Below are 19,550 nucleotides of genomic sequence, written 5' to 3' on the forward strand. Positions count from 1 at the left end.
GTTGGTCCCCCAAAGATATTGACCTTGCAAAGACCTTACCCAGGTTAGATCCTTGCAAGCTTATCCTTCTCAGGACCTAACCTTGACTCCTGTGACAGTGTCCCATGGCTACTGTGACAAATTACCACAAACTGAAATCAAGGCCAGTTCCTCTCTCATGGTGCAGGGTCAGGAGTCCCAGCCGGGCTCCTGGCTCAGTGCAGGCGTTGACAGGGCAGGTGTCCTCTGGAGTCCCTGAGGGGAGAAAGGGTTCCAACTTCCTGTGGTCACCTGCACTCCTTGGCTTGTGTCCCCTTCCTCTGTCCCCAAAGCCACTTCTGTCAATCATCATGCCTCTGTTTCCTATTCTGGAGTCAAATCTCCTTCTACCTCCCTATGTGAGGACACTTGGTGACTGCGTTTAGTGGGGACCTGGATAATCTGGGCTAATTTCCCCATGTCAGGATCCTTGACTTAATCACACCTGCCAAGTCCCTTTGTCAGGAAAGTTAACATCTTCATAGGTTCTGAGGATCAGGACACTGACATCTTGGGGGACCATCATTCAGCTGAGCGCGTCCAGCAACGAGGGGGACATTCATCCACTGGTCCCCATAGTTTGTGGCTGGAGGTGACAAGAGCTCCTCCCCTGGGGGAGACCAGGGCTGCCGTGGCCTGTCCCACCCCAGCTCCTCCACGCCACCTCTTGGCTTGGCCACCACCTCATCTGCATGTGGGCACACACGGGTCACTCTGGGTCACTGCTCTCTTGGCCAGAAAAGAAAAATAAATACGGTCTACTCTGATCTGGCCACCCTCACAGAGCACCGAGGCCTGGGGATTCCTATCACCCTGATAGGCGTGAGGGGATCAGAGAGGCCAAAGTCTCACCCACGGTCACACAGAGTACGAGCGGCAGGTGGAACCGAGGTCTGGGGGACTCCAGATCCTGTGTCCTCCCCCTTCACGAAGCTACAGACAGGCCCAAGAATGAATGAAGTCTCTCCTCATCTCTGAGCCTTTCCCCCTCGGCCCCAGAAGTTAGCCCAGCTCCTCTGGACCAGCAGCTTCAGCGGGAGTCGGCTGGTGGCCCTAGGGATGGAAGGCGTTAGGCTTCCTGGGCTGACCTCCCCCCAACCTGCTGCCCTTGGCCACCTGTTCCCCCGACTGCTGTCACCTTTTAATAGATTTCTTGGGGAGTGAGCAATTTGTTCCCGGTGCTGGCTCGGTGTCGGGCAGGAAGTCCCTGCAGGCCTGGAGGGTCAGTGAGCAGCCACTCAAAGGCCACTGCTGGAGGAGGACGGTGGTCAGTGCCGGACACTTGACACAGTAGTGCCGCCAATTACCGCCTGCCTGGCTTCCTGCCGCGGACGTGCCCAGGGCCAGGGCTTTGAACCTTGTGGGGGGACCAGCTTCCAGTAAACAACCCAGGGCAGCCGGCAGATTGACAGCGCGACAAGGACACGGTGGCGGCTGGCGCTGCCTGCTGCTCCTGCTGCGGGTGGACAGGACAGCGGTCCCCGAGGTTGCCGCAGTCTGGCTCAGGGGGACCAACAGAGACTGAGCCTCACTTCTGGGTAGACAGGCTCTGGCCATGTCCCACAGGGTTTGTGGGCCATGGAAGGGATTTCTGTGGATAGGGAATGAGCCTGGGCTGGGTCCCTTCTCAGCCGCCAGCCTGGGAGGAGGGGTTTGGAGAGAAAAGCCTTGCAGGGATATCAGGGCCGGGCCTGTTGTTCTCTCCGGGGGAAGGTCTCAGGAGAACTGGGGGCCAGGTAGGGCCAGGTGCTGGGCTTCCCCCAACCCCATAGGAGGGGTGCCCTGTGTCCGGGAGGGTCAGCCTGTCGGGATACTAGGAGGTGGTGTCCTTGGAGGTCACTGACTGGACGGGCCGAGGGAGGTGGGAGGAAGGGTGGAGATCCCAAGTTGGTGGGTGGGGGAGGCTGGTACTTGTCAGCCAAGCTCATCCGACTGTGTTCTTCCAACATGGGCAGAAGCCAGGGGAGCAGAGGCGGAGAGCCTGGGACACACACTCGAAGCTCTCACGCCACGCCACACATGTCCCCAGCACACTCACGCCAGCAGTGCTGGGCCACACACTCACACACGGACTCCTCTGCACACTCCCTTTCAGCCATACTTCCTTCTTCTATGGTCAGGGCTGGCTCTCCACCACCCTGTCCTCAGAGAAGTGGCTCTCTTGGTCACTAAGGCCCAGCCACGTGCACGAAGGAAACGGGTGGGACATGAAGTGAAGGTGCCCATGGGTGAGATGCCAGCCTGGTGTCCCCTGGGGAGGGACAGCCCACCTAGCACCCTGCGCCTGGCTGTGCCCCGTCTCCTGCAAGACCCTGGGGTCCGGAGTTGGGGGGCCATTTCTTCTGTTCTGGTGGCCGGATGTGCCCAGCAACCGCTCCCCTCACCACGCAGGACTCTTATTTGCCAAAAAGCAAAGGAGAACTCGAATTGGTAGGCGGACAGTTGGGAGGGTCTCTCACTGGCCAAATCTGGGACAAATGGAGAGACAAAATAATTAAAAACCAGAGTGGATTGTAACATAGAATCAGAAAATCTTGTGTGAGCTTCCATTGGTTCAAAAGGAGGAGAAAATAGTGAATCTGGCTTGAACCACTCGTGCAACTTTCTGAAGGATTAAAAAATTTCAAAATAAAAAACCAGGGGGAAAATAGTATGTAGAGAATTTGTGCTTTTTATCCCCAGCATACGGGATTGAACTCTATCACTGAGCTACCCCAGAAAATAAAAATAAAATATTTATTTTGAAACAGGGTCTGACTAAATTGCCAAGGCTGGCCTTGAACTTGGGATCCTCTTGCCTCAGCCTCTGAAGTTGCTGGGATTACAAGTGTGCACCCCTGCACCCATCATTTCTCCTTTCTTTATGTCATTAAATATGCATTGAAAATACAATTAAAAAAATTTAGTTGTTGATGGACCTCTATTTTTATTTATTTGTATGCAGTGTTGAGAATCGAACCCAGTACCTCACGCATGTCAGGCAAGCATGCTACCACTGAGCCATAACCCCAGCCCCTGAAAACACAATTTTTAAAAATATTTTGTGTTAGTTGTAGTTGGACACAATACCTTTATTTTATTTTTATGTGGTGCTGAGGATGGAACCCAGTGCTCCGCATGTGCTAACCGAGTGCTCTACCACTGAGCCACAACCCCAGCCCCCAAAACACAATTTTTTAAAAAATATTTATTTTTTAGTTTTAGGTGGACACAATATCTTTATTTTACATTTATGTGGTGCTGAGGATCGAACCCAGTGACTCATGCATGCTAGGTGAGCATGCTACCACTGAGCCACAACCCCAGACCCCAAAATACAATTTTTAATGGTCTCATATATTCCCTTATAAATGATTGAGCCATTCCTCCATTGTTTTGATATTAGTTTCTAGATTTTCACTATAATATTGTTATTTATTATCTATACATTATCTATTCTAATAATAAATATACAATCTATTATCCAATACAATATCCAACATATAGCCCATTATAGAATCCAGTATAATTCATGATAAATAACACTATAGCGAACATCTTTGCATGCTACTCTTTGTCTGAGGACAGATTCTTTGAATGGGGACTTGGGGACCAAGTGTTTTGAGCTTTTCCAAGGATCTTGGACCATTCCATCCTGAAAGTGAGCAACTTTCCAGAAAGCCTGAAGTGCTTCCCATTCCTGTTAGCACATCTTGGCGCATCATCCTAATGCAGAGTACTACCAGCGCAATTAGCGTAATTAGACAAACAGTCTTTGCTAGATTTGAAGTTGGAAAGAATCTGAGAGGTGGTTCAGCCCCACTGCCACCTTCCTGTCCATCTTGCTGGCTGCTCTGTGCTGCTGGACTAGGCATCTCCCTGCATCTCCGGATGCTCCCCTCCTCTGGCTGAAGCCTCCTGCCGGCCCACTGCCCCTCTGCCTGCACCCACTCCACCTTTGCCTGCCTGAGCTATTTACCACCCAGCCCATATCGCTGCTCCCTCTCCTTCAGCAAGTGCTCCTGAGAGGGCTCCTCCACACCCAGGACCTGCACAACCTCCTGGCTGCTCTGGGAGAATCCCTTTTTCTCTGTCCCCACTCCAGGTTGGTCTTAAGGCACCCACGTGGACGGACCTTCATGCTGCCACCAAGGCAGATAACTGCCACTCATATCCAGCCTTCAGCCTGACCTGTCTTATCTGGTGTCCTGTGCCAGCTCTGATGTCCCGTACCCGTCTTGCTGTTCTTCCTGCCACCACCTGGCTCAGGCGCCTTCCCCTCCCCCCTGCTCTCTTTTTTCCAGCCCCTCCTGGCCCAGCGCTTCTCTCCCCTGCTGCACAGCTGGGGTCGCCTGGTCTCCAGCTCCCACCTGCGCTGGCCTTTGGTGCTGCCGCCTTGGCTCTGCCCCTGCTCCCAGCGGATCATCCCTTTGAAGTCGCCCCGCATGTGGCGCGTGTCCACTCAGCAGGTCCCACAGGGAACACCCTTCTCTGCTCCTGCGCCCAGCCCCCTTCACCTCCAGAGTCTGTTTACCATCTGCAATTTCCCTAGAACATTTGCTGACACTTTCCTCCCCTGAGGGGGCTGACTTCTTCTCCCTTGAAACTCTGAATTCCATTGAGCCCGTCTCGGAACCTTCGGATCTCGAACTTTCCTATTTATTTCTGTACCTGTCTCCCTCAGGGGCAGTCTTTCTGTGCCCGTACCGGGTGCAGCGTCCAACCCAGGACCGAAGTGTGGTGAAGGAGCATCTGAATGCACACAGGGCAGCGGGCCGACTGTGGAAGGGCAAGGCAGGGCGGAACCATGGAGAAGACAATGGAGCTGGACGAGCCTGGGAGGGGTGCGGGGGAGCTCAAGGTGGACGTGCAAGGTCCGCGGAGAAGGCGTCCCTGGAGACTGCGGGTCAGTGCCTGGTCCTTGGGTGGCACTGCTCAAAATCCCTGTGTCAAGAGGCCATCCCGTTCCCCAAGAGAGGTTGTGGTGCTTCTCTCCTTAAGCACCTGCTGTGGCTCCCCGGGGCCCCTGGGGTCTCTGCTTGGGACAGGCTCCCCTGGGCTCCCAGCTTGCCAGCCTTACCTCTCTGCCTTGCCTGGCCCGTAGCTGCCTGCTTTGCTGCAGCCTCGACATGCTCTGACTTGCAAGCTGTCCCCCTGTCTGGAAGGCTCTTCCCTGCTCTCCACGGCCTCAGTTTCACTTCCTCCAGGAAACTTCCCTGACTGGCAGGGAACAGTGTCTCCTGAATCTTCTCTATGGGGAGAATGAGCCGGATTTCTGTACTCCACCCTCCAGGGCCCAAGACGGTCTTGACTCTCCCTCACTGTGTGGCCGTCAGCCAGGCTCCGATCCTTCCGAGTTTCAGTTTCTTTTCTTTTCTTTTTTTTTTTTTTTTTTTTTTGTTGTTCCTTCTCCAGTGAATGGGTCCCACTGCCATTCCTTCTCTCCGGGGTCGGTAAGGGAACCAGACTCACAAGGCTTGGGTGAAGAGCAAGAACTCTGGGCTGGGTTCAGCTCCAGTTCCCTTGCTAAGCAGCTGTGTGACCTTGGATCAGGCACCTCCTCTCCCATGTGCAAGTGGGACATCTCATAGGGCGGTTGGGGGGACTCACGGGGTGGTGGCCTTGGGAGGTGTTTAAGACAGCACCTGGCACATCGGGAGGTTTCAATGAACAGCTGTAACCAGGATGGTTAAACCAAGGAGGGATGTGCTGTGGAAAGGGAGGGCAGCTCGCGACTTCACTGTGGCCAGCACAGGCCTGGTGAGGACAAGGGGAGCCCACTCCTGCTCAGCTTCCCCTGGGGCTGGCACAGTCAGGGCCCACCCAGCCCAGGCCCTGCCCATAGTGATTGGGCTTCTATGGGTCTCAGACGGGCCCCAGAGTCTGCTAAGTGCCCCAGCAGACTCTGGGGCAGATGCCACGTGTCCATGCTTCCTTTCCACTGGAGCTGTGTGTCTGCCGGCTGCGCAGCCAGGCTTGGCATCTGGGTCCTGGGCCAGGGGCCCTGGAACCTGGAGCAGCTGCACTAATTCATGCAAAGGAAGGCGCCCAGGTTCACTCTATTTATAGCTTATTTATGAAGAAGGAAAAACAAGGGCCCAGTTGCCATAGCAACCAGGAGCATCATGGGCTGCTTTCCCTGCAGTGGGAAGATGGCCAAGTCTGCCTGTGCAGGGCACCCTGGGATGTGTGTATCCTGACAGGGGCCAGGGCTGGGCCTCCAGGCGCCATCCCATCCTGGGTTCCTGCGCAGCCTGAAGACGGGTGGGTGGACGCTGCTGCTTGCCTGGCCCTTGGAAAATCTAGGGTGATGCTGGGACGGAGCGCCCCTGAATTCTCTGCGTGGAATGCACCCTCTGCTTTCCTGGACTTGGGCTAACTCTGCCCCCTGAGTGCCCACCTGCTACCTCAGGCCGACTGGGGAACTCTTCCCTGGCTGTGTCTCTGGCGGCACTTAGCCCATCGGCACAGTCCTCAGACCAACGCCTTTAAAGGCTGTGATCTGCCACGGAGCTAGCACGAAGCCTGGCACCAACAAGGGACTTAATAAACACTGAATGAATGAAAAAATGAGTGAGGTGTTTCTAGTTGATGAGGCAGATGTGGTGACGTAAGCACTGTAATGTTCTCTCATTTTACAAAAGAAGAGACTGAGGTTCAGAGAGGTAAAGAGACCAGCCTAAGGCCATACCGCCAGTCATTAACTGAGTTGGGGTGGAAGCCCTGGAGGATAAAACCTTGCTTTTGCTCTGGAAAAATCCCCGGTAATGTGGTTGAGCCTCTACTCGGCTATTTACCAGCTCTGTGACATTGAGCCAGTGATTTCACCTCTGCAGACTTCAGCGGCCTCATCTGTAAAGCTGGGCATGATACCTGGTCCTTAGGGACAACAGCTCCCTGCCAGCAGGCTCCGCGTCTGTCTCTTGCTTTTCATTTTTCCCAGTGTTGGGCATGTTCTAGACAGCCCGGCCGATCCTGAGGTCCTGTGTATGAGTGGTTAAGTTGGAGCTCATGTCGTTGGTTGATTGGTTAACTATGTTTTTTGGGAATTGAGGCCCAGAGAGCCTGATGAATCTCCTGAGGTCACAGCCACATCCAGAAGTGGTGGTCACTGGTCAGCTGGGCGTGGTGGAATGGCCACGGAATAAGAAACTGTGTCTAGACTGAGAGAAGGGCATTCTGGGCTGGGCTGCAGTCCCAGGGAGCTGCAGCCATGTTGGGACAAGGAGGCTGAGCAGGAGTCCTTGTGCGGAGACCTGAGGTGGCCCTGTAAGGTTACTGGGGCGGCAGACTGCCCTGGCCCAGGGCTGACTGGTTGGTTAGGCCTGGGGCTCAGTCACCTCCCAGTCCCAGGCTGCCTGGAGGCTCTTGGTCGCCCTCTGCTGGGCTCTGGCTGCCTCTGCTGGGCCACCTCCAGAGGCCGCCAGGGAGCGATGCCATTTCTCAGTTCTGTCTGGCAGGGGAATGATACCAAAGAAGCCCAGGTAAGAGGAGAGCCGCCTGCAGACACACCCCACTTCCCTGGCTTCTTTGGCTCCCGACAGACCCTACGGCAGGACACAGCTGTCCTGTCACTACCCTCGGCTTCTCTTTACTGCAGCCGAGGAAGACTCATTCTGATTCCTAAAAATGATGTCCACATGTTTTGGCTTAATTTTGTCTTTTCTGTGTCTGTCCCTCTGGACGTCTTGTCGCATAAGCTCACAATCTTGGACTCTCTAGGCTTCCGTTGCACCCCATCTCTACCCTGTGTGCCCCTCTGCCAGCCCCTGAGTTCTTCTGGGGACTTTCTCTCCTCCTCATGAAATGTATGAGTTGGCTATGGCTGTCACAACAAAACACCCCAAACGGGTGACTCAGATGATAGAAGTTCCCTGTCTCATGGTTCAGGTAGTTAGAAAAGCAAGGTGACAACAAAACCAAGTCCTTCTGAGGCTGTGAGGGAGAATCTGGCCCAAGCCTCTCATGCATGTTCTGAGGGTGTGATGGTGACCTTTGGTGGTCCTGTCCTGTCTATGTGCTTTACATTCCCCCTCAGCTCAAGTTAGTTGGATGAGAGTCCACTCTCCTAACCTTACTTGAACGTGATTACCTCTGTAAAGTCTTATTTCCAAATAATGACACATACTGAGGAGTAGGACTTCAAAATCTGAATTTAGTTTCCTTATTTCATAAAAAGACCCAGAGATGTAGCACAAGTGAATTCAACCATTGGCAAGTATTTCTTTTTTTTTTTTTAAAGTATGTATTTTTTGTAGTTGTAGTTGGACACAATAACTTTATTTTATTTTTTTATATGTGGTGCTGAGGATCGAACCCAGGGCCTTGAATGTGCAAGGTGAGCACTTTACCGCTGAGCCATAACCCCAGCCCCCCCCCTTGCAAGTATTTCTTGACTATATGCCTGTGATAGACACTGGTTTTAGGCACTTAGGGTGTCATTAATTCATTCATTTGCACATGGAATCACGTGTGACACATAATAGGTGCTCAATAAATATTTGCTGAGTGAATAAATTAATTCTTCTGTTAGAGGCAGACAGGTGTGAATGGTGGGAACATGAGGTTGAGATAATAATTCTATGAACGGGGCCCGCTGTGCTGATCCCCATATGCTTTCTTTTCTAATAAACAATTTCCCTGCAGCTCTGCCTGGCTTAAGTGGACAGGTCATGTCACATTCTTCAGCCAACTACCTGTTGTCTGCAGGAGAAATGCAGGCCTAAAATAATGTCCCTGAGAGGAACCCAAGTTATCCTGAAGGGGGAGTTTTTCTTTTTTTCTTTTTTACTTTTGAAAGCATTTTTTACTGGTGCATAATAATTATATATAATAGCGAGACTCATTGTGACATATTCATGATATAATTTGATCAATTTTACTCTCCAGGACCAGCCCTCACGCTCCCCTCTCCCTTGACGGTGTCCTCTTTCCCTTTTCCAAACCCTTCAACCAACTCATTCCTGTTACCCTAAGGGGCAGGTCTGAAATCTTTCTGACTTGATAGCAAGAATAGGAGTTTGAAGGCTGGGTGGTCTTTGCACTGCCTCAGTTCCCAGGAAGCACCCACCTTTATAACAACTTCACAGTCATTGAGGCTGTCACTGACTTACTATGAAAATTTGAGCAAGTTATCTCACCCAGTGAGCCTTAAATTCCATTAGCAAAATTATTTCAATTTCAGAGCTACCTCCTAGAGTTGTTGGCAGGAGGAAATTAATGTATTAACAATAACAGCTATTTCTGAGAAGCTGCTGTGTGTCAGGATAGATGGTTTCCATGTGTAATACAGCAACCTTTTAAAGATCAAGATAAAACTTACATAATGAAATTCACTATTTTAACTATTTTTTAAAAATATTTTTTTGGTTGTAGATGGACACAATACCTTTATTAATTTACCTTTATGTGGTGCTGAGAATCGAACCCAGGGCCTCTCACATGCTAGGTGAGTGCTCTACAACTGAGCCACAATCCCAGCCCTATTTTAACTATTAATTTTTTTTTTGTAATTGTAGATAGACAATATGCCTTTATTTAATTAATTTATTTTTTTGGTAGGTGGTGCTAAGGATTAAACCCAGTGCCTCACACATGCTAGGCAAGTGCTCTGCCACTGAGCCCCAGCCCCAGCCCCTATTTTAACTATTTTAAGACATGAGCTTCAGTGTTTTAGCATAGTCATATTTTACGCAACCTTTATCACTAACTCCAGGACATTTTCATCACCCCCTCAAATGCTATACCCATTAAACAGTCACTCCCCAGTCCCTCCTCCCCAGTCTTTAGCAATTTGCTTTCTGTTTCTATGAATTTGCCTATTAGGGACATTCCATATATATGTGTGTAAAATATGGAATATGTATGATTTTTACACACATATATATGAATATCACTGGAATTGTGCAATATGTGACCTTTTGTGCCAGATTTCTTTACCTTACATAATGTTTTCAAGGTTAAGCCTTGCCATAGTGTGAATCTGTGCTTCATTCCTTTCTATCCCTGAATAATATTCAGCTATATGGATAGGCCACATTTTGTTAATCCACTTTTATAGATATTTGGGTTCTTTTCATTATTTGTCTATTATGAATAACGTTGCTGTGCATATTCGTGTGCAAGCTCTCCGGAACATGCTCCTTCAGTTCCCTTGGGTGTATGCCTAGAGGTGAATACTTTCAGGGCAAGGCCAGATCCTTTTCTGGAACAGTTGCACCATTTTACATTCCTGCCAGCCACAAACGAGAGTTCTAATTTTTCCACATTCTCTCCAGCCTTGTGATCTTTTCTCTTCCTGAGCACAGCCTTCCGTCCTAGTGGGTGCAAAGCAGTGTCTCACTGTGATTTTGATTTGCGTTTCTTTGGTAACTCATGGTGTGGGGCATCTTTTCATGAGCCTATCCTGCTTTTGAGGAAGGCGTGTGGTTCGGTTGACAATGGAGAGAACAGATTCAGAGATCTGAGAGGACTTGCCCAATGGAAGGAGGTGGTGGAGCTGTGTGGAACTTGGGTGTCAACGTCTCAGAGCCCCATAAATGGTAGAAATAGGTCTGGTGTAAACCTGGTGGCAGGCGCTTTTACCACATTTTTTCCCCCTGCTCTGGGTGTGTTTATCCTCCGCGCCACTCGAGGCGCTGTACATACACAAACATCTCTGAGCCTCTCTAGGAATCAGGACTCTAAGATCAACCACTCGCCTTGCAGGTTGTCCCTCCCCTTCAGCCCTGGTTGCTGGCGGCGCCGGAAGTGATCGGCTGTTTTTATTTGCCCCGCCTCCGGCCCGGAAATACTTTCTTGGAAAGATGGCGGCTGTGTCGGTGTATGAGCCACCGGTTGGAGGGTTCTCTTTTGAGAACTGCCGCAGGTTCGACCGTGCCCCGGGTCGCGTTCTGGGCGGGAGTGGGAGTGCGGTGCCGGGGTCGGAGTTGGGCCACGGCCACATCGGGAACGTGCGAGCGAAGGGAGGATGACGGGGCCCGGGGCTCGTGACTCAGGGGAATCGGCCTGAGCGTGGGTTTCTCTCGTGGACGAGTCGGGCCTCTCATTTGCCCAGCGATGCGGGACACGGTATCTGTCTCCCTCAGTTTAGGCGAGTCGTCGGTCCTCTCTGAGACGCTTATCTGAAAAAAGGGGCGATAGTGCTGATGGTGGGAGGATTTATTGAACAGATAGGGGTGACAGCAGATTATAGTTTTCCTTTTCCCGAGTTCCCAGGACTTTAGTGTGGTCTCTCCCATTAACTTTCTTGTTTTCACTTGTGCTCTCAGGAATGCCATCTTGGAGGCGGACTTTGCGAAGAAGGGGTATCAGCTTCCAAAAGCCCGGAAAACTGGCACTACCATCGCGGGGGTGGTCTATAAGGTAAGCCCGGGCAGGCTAAGAGCCGCGGCGACGGACTGATAACAAGAACCAGGCCACTTGGACTCCTTTGTCTCTTTCAGCTGGGTCTGGAAGGGCAAATATTATAGAGAGCATCAGGAAAAAGTCTTTTAAAAATAGACTGCTTTTGCCAGGACGTTTTGTGTGCTTACAGGTGTATTCTTTCCTCACTTAGGATTTTGATTGGAGGATAATCTGCTCTTTCTTAAGTTACTTTAGGAAGCTGGATGGTGTCACGGAAGAGCACAAAATTTGGGGTTAGGTCTCACGTTTTTATTATGCTTCCACTTTGGGGCAGTTCATGTTACTTCTGGTGGCTATACCTTTTCCATTCATCAGACAAGGATACTTCTTGCCTTAAATTGTTGTAAAGATCAAAAGGGATGATGAATAATGTTTCAGATGAAAAGCGACATTTTTAAAAAACAAATTGGCAGAGGTGCCTATTTTAATGGAAAAATTTCTGGGACTTAACGGAGATTTTTCTCAGATTAGCTCTGTGATTTGTAAGGAATTCACTGAATCTTAATAGAAAATGGGAGTGTTAATTCTTAACACCTACTCAGGATTCAAGCTGTAATGTTTATTAAGAAGCCTTTTGTGGGGCAGGAGTTGTGGCTCAGTGGTACAGCGCTTGCCTGTCATGTGTCAGGCCCTGGGTTGGATTCTCAGCATCACATATAAATAAATAAATAAAGGAAAAGAATCCATTGGCAACTAAAAAAAGCAGTCTTTTGTTAATCCTGAGCATATAGAACAGTATTTTTTGGTGCATTTTTGGTGGTATGGGATTGTGGGAGCAGGATATGACTAACATTGTTTTCCCTAACTGGAAAGGAGAACTGTGGCTTATATGTGTAAAATTGTTTAAAACTTTTTTTTTTTTTTTTTTTAAATAGGATGGGATAGTTCTTGGAGCAGATACAAGAGCTACTGAAGGGATGGTTGTTGCTGACAAGAACTGTTCAAAAATTCACTTCATATCTCCTAATATTTAGTAAGTATTGATTAGTTTGAGTAGCTCTTAAATTTTCAAATGTCAGGGATACAATTGAACTTACTATCATTCTCCCCGAAACCTGTTGTTCAACTTGTATTTTCTATCTCCTTAAAAGGTTATTACCACCTACCTGTCACCTAAGTTATTTACAAGTCCTCTCTTTAGTCTTAAGTTAATTTGGTAGCCAGTTCTGCCTTCTGTATCTTGAATCCATTTTCTTCTATCCCTCCCTCTGTTAAGACTGACATTTGTGTTTTTTTCTCAACTGGAATATTGGAGTTGTCATTGTTACTCTTCTGCTCTACCAGACTTTGTAAAACACAAAGATCTGATTTTGTCCCTTTTCTTTAAAAAAAAAAAAAAAAAAAAACTTTTCAGAAGACTTTTCACATTTTCACTTTACTTGTAGGATAAAGTCAAAATTGTAGCATGACATTTAAGACTCTGTACAGTGTCATAAAAAGATTGATTACCTTTCAGCCTCTTTTGGCTGCCATTACCCCATGCTCCAGTTCCTCTTGTATTGTCCCTATTCCCTCGTACCCCTATTCCTGTTTCCCTTATTTCTAAGTTGTATCACCTCTGCATACCAGTCTCTTTGCTTAGAAATGCTCTCTTTTCTCTGCTTAGAGAGGGGTGTGTGTGTGTCTGTGTGTCTGTGTGTCTGTGTATGCCTATGGACCAAATCTAGGGCCTTGGACCTGCCAGGCCAGTACTCTTAATACCAAATACATCTTCCAAACCCCTTGTATAATGTTTTCATTCTTCCAAATCCAGTTCATAGAAAACCTTTTGTTAATGATCAGAACTAATCTCTCCTCTAGTTTCTCAGAGCATGTTATACTTATGTTACTATACTTTATTATGTGGTATATTACAATTTTTGTTTGTCTCATCCACTCAGTTTGGGAATTAAGAATCAAATTATATTTTCTATTTTAGGTACTGGGAATTGAACACAGGGTTACTCCACCACTGAGCTAATTCCTAGTTCTTTTTATTTTTCAGTTTGAGTCAGGGTCTCTTTAGATTTCTTGGAACCTTGCTAAGTTGCTGAGACTGGCCTTGAGTTTGTGATACTCCTGAAGCTCCCGCTTCAGCCTCCTGAGTCTCTGGGGTTATAGGTGTGTGCCACTACACTTAGCCTAAATTACATTTTCTTTGTTTCCAGTGCTTGGTATTATGACTGGTTTCTGGTAGTAAATACTTGGCAGATATTGAATTACAACACACCTTGCTTTTTTGTAGCACTGGATACATTTGTAGTATTACGAAAATTTGCACTCTGTTAGGTTCATAGAAACCAGTGATTTTGAAATGTTCACTGGGCTGTAGAAAACATATTTGAATATAATTGGATGTGTATTCTCATCTTTGGGTTTACTTAAGATTGATTAGAGTAATTGCATTGCAGATAGACTTAAATCCTCTCTGTATACTTGAACTCGGCTTCTAATTGAGACTCCTGGTAATTGAATGTCAGCTAAATTTCTCGTGGTATTTTTTAGTTGTTGTGGTGCTGGGACAGCAGCAGACACAGACATGACAACCCAGCTCATTTCTTCCAATTTGGAGCTCCACTCCCTCTCTACTGGCCGCCTTCCCAGAGTTGTAACGGCTAATCGGATGCTGAAGCAGATGCTTTTCAGGTAAGATTCCAGGACAGGGATTTCTTTAGCATCTTTTCTCATATGTTAGATACTTAGCCAAGGGAAACCTGGAAGCTAGAGAAAAAACATTCCGAAGTACACATTTTATTTCAGAAGTCAATTGTTATTAAATAAAAAGTCATTTTAATTTCAGAAGGCATTTGATAGTGAATTTAAATTTATGGGGTCTGATTCCCCCTCCCCAATAAATCACAGGCATCCAGGTGAGTAATTTCCTGAAGTAAAAGGATATTACAGGATGAAAGCAATGGTTCATGGTAGGAAAGTGAGAGCTGGGGGAACTTTTGAGTTTGTCCTACAAATCTCACCTCTCCACGTCCAACACACAGATGATTTTTTTCTTCTCCCTCTTTTAGGGGCTAAATAACAATGCAGTGAATAGTACTACTTGTAGTTGAGTGTAGTGAGTAAGTATGATAATATTGATATTATCTGTCTCTTTATCTGTCCCTTAATTCCATTTTAGGCTCTGTGTTAAAGTGCTTTATGCCTGTTCCCACTTTATCCTTTAACTGTGAGAGAGGGGCTATTAACTGTCTCCTGTTTATAAATGAGCAGACTGAGGCTTATAGACATGTAGTGAGTTGCCTGAACTTCACCCTATGCTGATGCCAACCTATGAGTAGTTTTGTTTTTTCTTCTTTAATAATCACATCATTACTTTATGTTTGTGTAGGTCTTGACAGTTTTCACATCTTAAGTCCATTTTTTCATTTGCTATATGTAAGAGAGGACTGCCTCTTTATTATATTATTTATTATAGCGGAAGTAGGCTGGGCATTTAGTTTTGAGTTGGAATACTGACTTCTTTTGGGACCTGCCTCACTTTCAGTAGTTTTCTTCTTCTTCTTCTTCTTTTTTTTTTTTTTTCCTTATATGTGGAATGGACATCATGATTCCTAGAGATTTTTGTGAGAATTAAAGGAAAGCATGAATAGAAAGATGATGAACTAGTAGGTCATAGGCCATGGTCTTTAGAGGAGTTCACTTAGGTCACATGGCATTTAAAAAAAACAGTGGCTAATAATTTATAAAGTTGGAAATTTGAATTAAAAATACACAAGTTTCTGGCTTGGAAAAGAATTCAGAAAGATGTTCTGGAACTGAGTGGTGAATATCACCTTAGATGTAGGAGTGCCCTGTCACAGTTCCTCCCTGGCTCAGTTCTCTCTGTTTCTTACATGGCTGTTGCCTTGAGGGTCCTCATCTACATGTCTTGCTCTGGCTTCTCAGTAGTGTATATGCAGCAAGGATATTAGTATAGTTTCCATTTTACAGATGAGAAAATTAAGACTTGGCGTCATGTGGGTAGGAAACCTATTCTACCTAATTCCTGCTCTGGCCGTGCTGAGCGTTTGTGTATATAATCATCATTATGATCCAGGAGAGTTGTTGCCAACCAGTTAAATTCTTAGCTGTATTGTGAGTGGAGCTTGTTGAAGCACACCTACTGAGTGCCAAAGACATTTGTGGATTTTAATTTTAAATACAAAAAGCTCCCTCTGGTGGCTAATGTGGTTCATTACATTTTAAACAATTTCAAACTTCTAAAGTTGCCATAAATAAATATTGTATTTCAAGATTCCTTGCAAGGTCATTTAATGTGTTTAGCAAAATAGTTTAGCAAGTATTTTAATTATTCTTACTGGAATATTTCAGGAATTCTGAAGTATTTTTTTTCAATGTTTTATCATTTTTAGGTTAATAACACTTTGTAAAAATTAAATTTTATCAAATAGTTTTGAGAGGAACATGTAAAAATTTAATCCAGGGTTGTTTAGTCTTTTATGCCCTGTTCTCATTTTTGGTGAGGTACATAGAGTGAATCAGAGTGTTGAAAGGGGGAGAAAGCTTAGAATTTTACTTTAGCACTTTGGTTCAAGTCCCTTCTACATCACTGCCAGCTATGTGACTTTGGCAGTTCACTCCATCTTTTCTAAACACAGTTTCTTTCTCAATAAAGTAAAGATACTAGTTTCTGGCTCTCTGACTTTTGAGGGGTAAAGGAATAAAGAAGCAAGGCTTATGATGGTGGGGGGGGGTTGCTGAAAATCTTTGAGATGTATTTTTTCATTCTATACTTATACTCTCATATTTACATATTAACAAGAATGGCATGCCATTGTGTGTGATGTTTTGTAACTTACTCTGTTCACTTAATTCTGTACTGTGCATCTTGTTCCTGTTAGTAGACAGCTTAGAATCAGGAGCTTTCCCCCTTGAACCCATGGAGGAGTTCTAGAGATCTAGAACCTCTTGAATTACAAAAAAACCTCTGTGATCTTGTTGGGGGAGGGTTCCAGAGTCTTAGTCAGTTTTTCAAAGGGGTCTGTGGAATTGTGTTTAAGAACCATGGATCAATATTATAATTTTTGATGCCTGTGGACCAGTTGCTCCCTGCCATCTGGCCTATGTTCCCTCTTCAGGCTTCCTCTAAGATTCTTTGCTAATATTGAATTTTTTATTTAAAAGTGGAAGATTCTTTTTGAAATAACAGTTTGGTAATCAAAATATGGGGGAAATACTGGACTTGACTAATCTGTTCACCAAATGCTTTTTGGTGTGTAGCCGTTTCTGTCTAAAACTATGACTTTTTGGTCTTTATGTTAATTTATTTGTATCAGTTTCAATGATTATATCATATGGCAAGTTCAGTGTGTGTGGGTTTTACTTTTATTTTCAAGGAGGTAAGGCTAACAGCAGAGAAGTTTAAATTCAGCATGTTTATCCAGCATAGCAACTCTAATGGCAGGTGAACTGAATACAGGGAAAATAATATATAGAAATGGTAAATAAACCAACTGTGTAAAGAGTCCAGAGGAACAGATAATGTGACCAAGTGGAATGAGGTGGGGAATGTATTTCTCTGTGTTCCTGAAGAGGCACGGCTTTGTCCTATGGTAGGAGCAGTGGTTTAAAGGCTTTCATGGAGTTATCATTCATGTTTCTAAATGATGAAATGCTTTCCTTTTATTCAATGTGAGCTTATATCTGTGATTTGAGTTCAGAGGCAAGGTATTTTTGACATGAGCCATTTTCCTGTTGTGTCTGTGATAAGGTTGGTTTTTAGAAGAGTTGGGTAGCTCTTCATTGTTAACTCTGAAGGGGGCTTATCTGCTAATCACAGAGAGGTGTGAAGGCGATAGTGCTTGTGATCTTTGGAGTAAGCTAAACTTACTCTCAAGACACTGAGCAAGTACTTAATGTCTCTGGGTTGATTTTTCTCTTAAGTGGGAATGATAGTACTTTTTGGGGCAGGGGTAATACTTGGGATTGAATCCAGGGATATTTTGCCACTGAATACATCCCCAGATTCTTTTTTTATATTTTAGAGACAGGGTCTCACTAAATTGGTAAGGCTGGCCTCAGACTTGGGATCCTCCCACGTCAGCCTCCTGAGTTTCTAGGATTACAGGTGTGGGCCACGAGCCTAGCAATAGTGTCCTTTTTAAAAAAAATTTATATATAACAGCGGAATGCATTACAGTTCTTAATTACACATATAGAGCACATTTTTCATATAATAGTGTCCTCTTTTAAAGGAGGCTGAGGCTGAGCTGAAATGAGGTATGTGGAGTACTTCACACAGTATACCGCATAGATGTCCCTCTAATGTTAGTTCCCTTCTCTTTTTTGTTCCCATAAAAGTAATAATCCCTTAATGAAACAATATAAGAAAAACTTTATTGTCTGATTTCTCATGCAGCGTTTGATTAAGTTACAGTGGTGCCATGCAGACTGATGTTTTTTTCCTTATGCATACTCTCATCACCAGGTATCAAGGTTACATTGGTGCAGCCCTAGTTTTAGGAGGTGTAGATGTCACTGGCCCTCATCTCTACAGCATCTATCCTCACGGGTCAACTGATAAGTTGCCTTATGTCACCATGGGTGAGTTTGATGTTTTATTTATGTTTCAGAATTCTCCTATTGCCAGGTTGGTCTCTTGAAGTGTGGTATGTTTCCTATTAAAGGAGGCAGTGAAATTCAGTGCTTTGATAAATATTTATTGAATGCTTACTATGGATTAAACTTGATGTATGCAGACAAAATTTAGAAAAATTCCTTTCTATGAGGAGTTTTTTTTTTTTAGAGGAAGCAGACAGTAAGCAACTATAAAATACATTTATAATGTTAGGAAGCAAAAATACTGGAGAAAAAAATGCTTTTTTCCCCTCCTTGTGTTTATTATACAGTGATATTTTACAGTAGTAATGTATTTTGGGGAAACTGGGTCAAGGGTATTTGGGAATTCTGTATTATTTCTTACATCTCTGTATAAATTTACAAAGATGAAAACAAAAAGTTAAAAGATACCTACAGCATAAGAGTACTTTGGAGTGGTGGGCAAGTGAGAGGGTGGAAGGTAGATTGCAGAGTTAAATAGGAAGGTTGGGGTAGGTCTCATGATGAAAGTGAGATTTGAGTGGAAGAGCCCTCTGGGCAGATGGAAAGGTAGAGTTGAGGCCTCACTTCTGAGCATGACTGGTATATGCAGAGAGTGGTTTTCTGTTTTTTAAAGCTGTGAGTGACTGTGGTCCCTCTTTACCATTTAGTGTCTGAGAAATCATGAGTGTTTGATTCCACCTTGAACCTTGATTCCCTCAGCTGTGAAATGTCAGTATTGCCTACATACCAGGTGCTTTTCATGACAAGGAGCTGTATATAGAACATCTGCGCCAGTGTCTGGCCTATAAATAGTAGTAAATCTTTTCAGATCAGCTTTTTATGTTTGTGTTTCAGCACTGCTAGATGAGAGAATTTTCTTTTAATGATCCCATTAAAAACAACAACAACAACAACAACAAACCAGTGATAAAATTATACTTAGAAGGATTAGGACTTTTCAGACTCTAATGTTTTTGTTAAATATCTGAGTTAGATGGTATAAGTCCCAAAATTTGAATAGTCATGCAGCTGGTATTTTTCCAACCGCTTATGTTGTCTGGTTGTCTTGACTGTAGCTAGAAGTCTGCTGCCTTGAATATTGGAAATTGCCAATTTGAGACTTTGCTCTCCCGTTGTGTTATTTAGCTTCTTACAAGGTTTTCTACAACAGATGTTCCCTGTTTGTTGGAGAGAATGATTTGCCCTCAGATACCATAGGGATGGAACTTTGTAATTATTTTAAAATGAAGATACTTAGAGTAATTTTAGAATTGCTTTATTCAAATGTAGTTTTTATTTCCATTAAAGTATTGCTTTTATGTCTCCCCATCTAGGACTTTTAAGTGGCGGTAAAGATAGAATAACCTTTTCTATTAAATAAATAGTTTCATTATTTTTTATTTGAAAAATTTCAAACTTGGCAGAAAAATAGCATACACAGAAAAGTTGACAGCATATAATGAATCATTTACCCAGATTCATCAGTTGTTAACATTTTACCTTACATACACAACATCATCATTGTCTTTATCATCATCATCATCATCATCATTATTACCATTATTTTTTGTGTTTGGAATCACTTGAGAGTAAATAGCTCCCCACCTCTAAAT

At 45.3% G+C, this 19,550-nt stretch overlaps 1 protein-coding gene across 1 annotated transcript in view; it reads left to right on the top strand.

Annotated features, from left to right (window-relative positions):
* The first annotated feature begins 10,782 nt into the window (after nt 1-10,782).
* Nucleotides 10,783-19,550, top strand: part of PSMB7 (proteasome 20S subunit beta 7) — a 55,587-nt gene continuing 46,819 nt past the window's right edge. The window contains exons 1-5 of the mRNA XM_081312067.1: nt 10,783-10,864; nt 11,268-11,361; nt 12,279-12,376; nt 13,888-14,028; nt 17,825-17,940. Of these exons, the coding sequence (XP_081168193.1) occupies nt 10,803-10,864; nt 11,268-11,361; nt 12,279-12,376; nt 13,888-14,028; nt 17,825-17,940 (511 nt within the window). The 5' untranslated portion in view covers nt 10,783-10,802. The remainder of the gene's footprint in view (nt 10,865-11,267; nt 11,362-12,278; nt 12,377-13,887; nt 14,029-17,824; nt 17,941-19,550) is intronic.

Source organism: Spermophilus citellus (assembly GCF_964194105.1).
Source record: "Spermophilus citellus genome assembly, chromosome: 2".
In the NCBI taxonomy this organism is placed as follows: domain Eukaryota; kingdom Metazoa; phylum Chordata; class Mammalia; order Rodentia; family Sciuridae; genus Spermophilus; species Spermophilus citellus.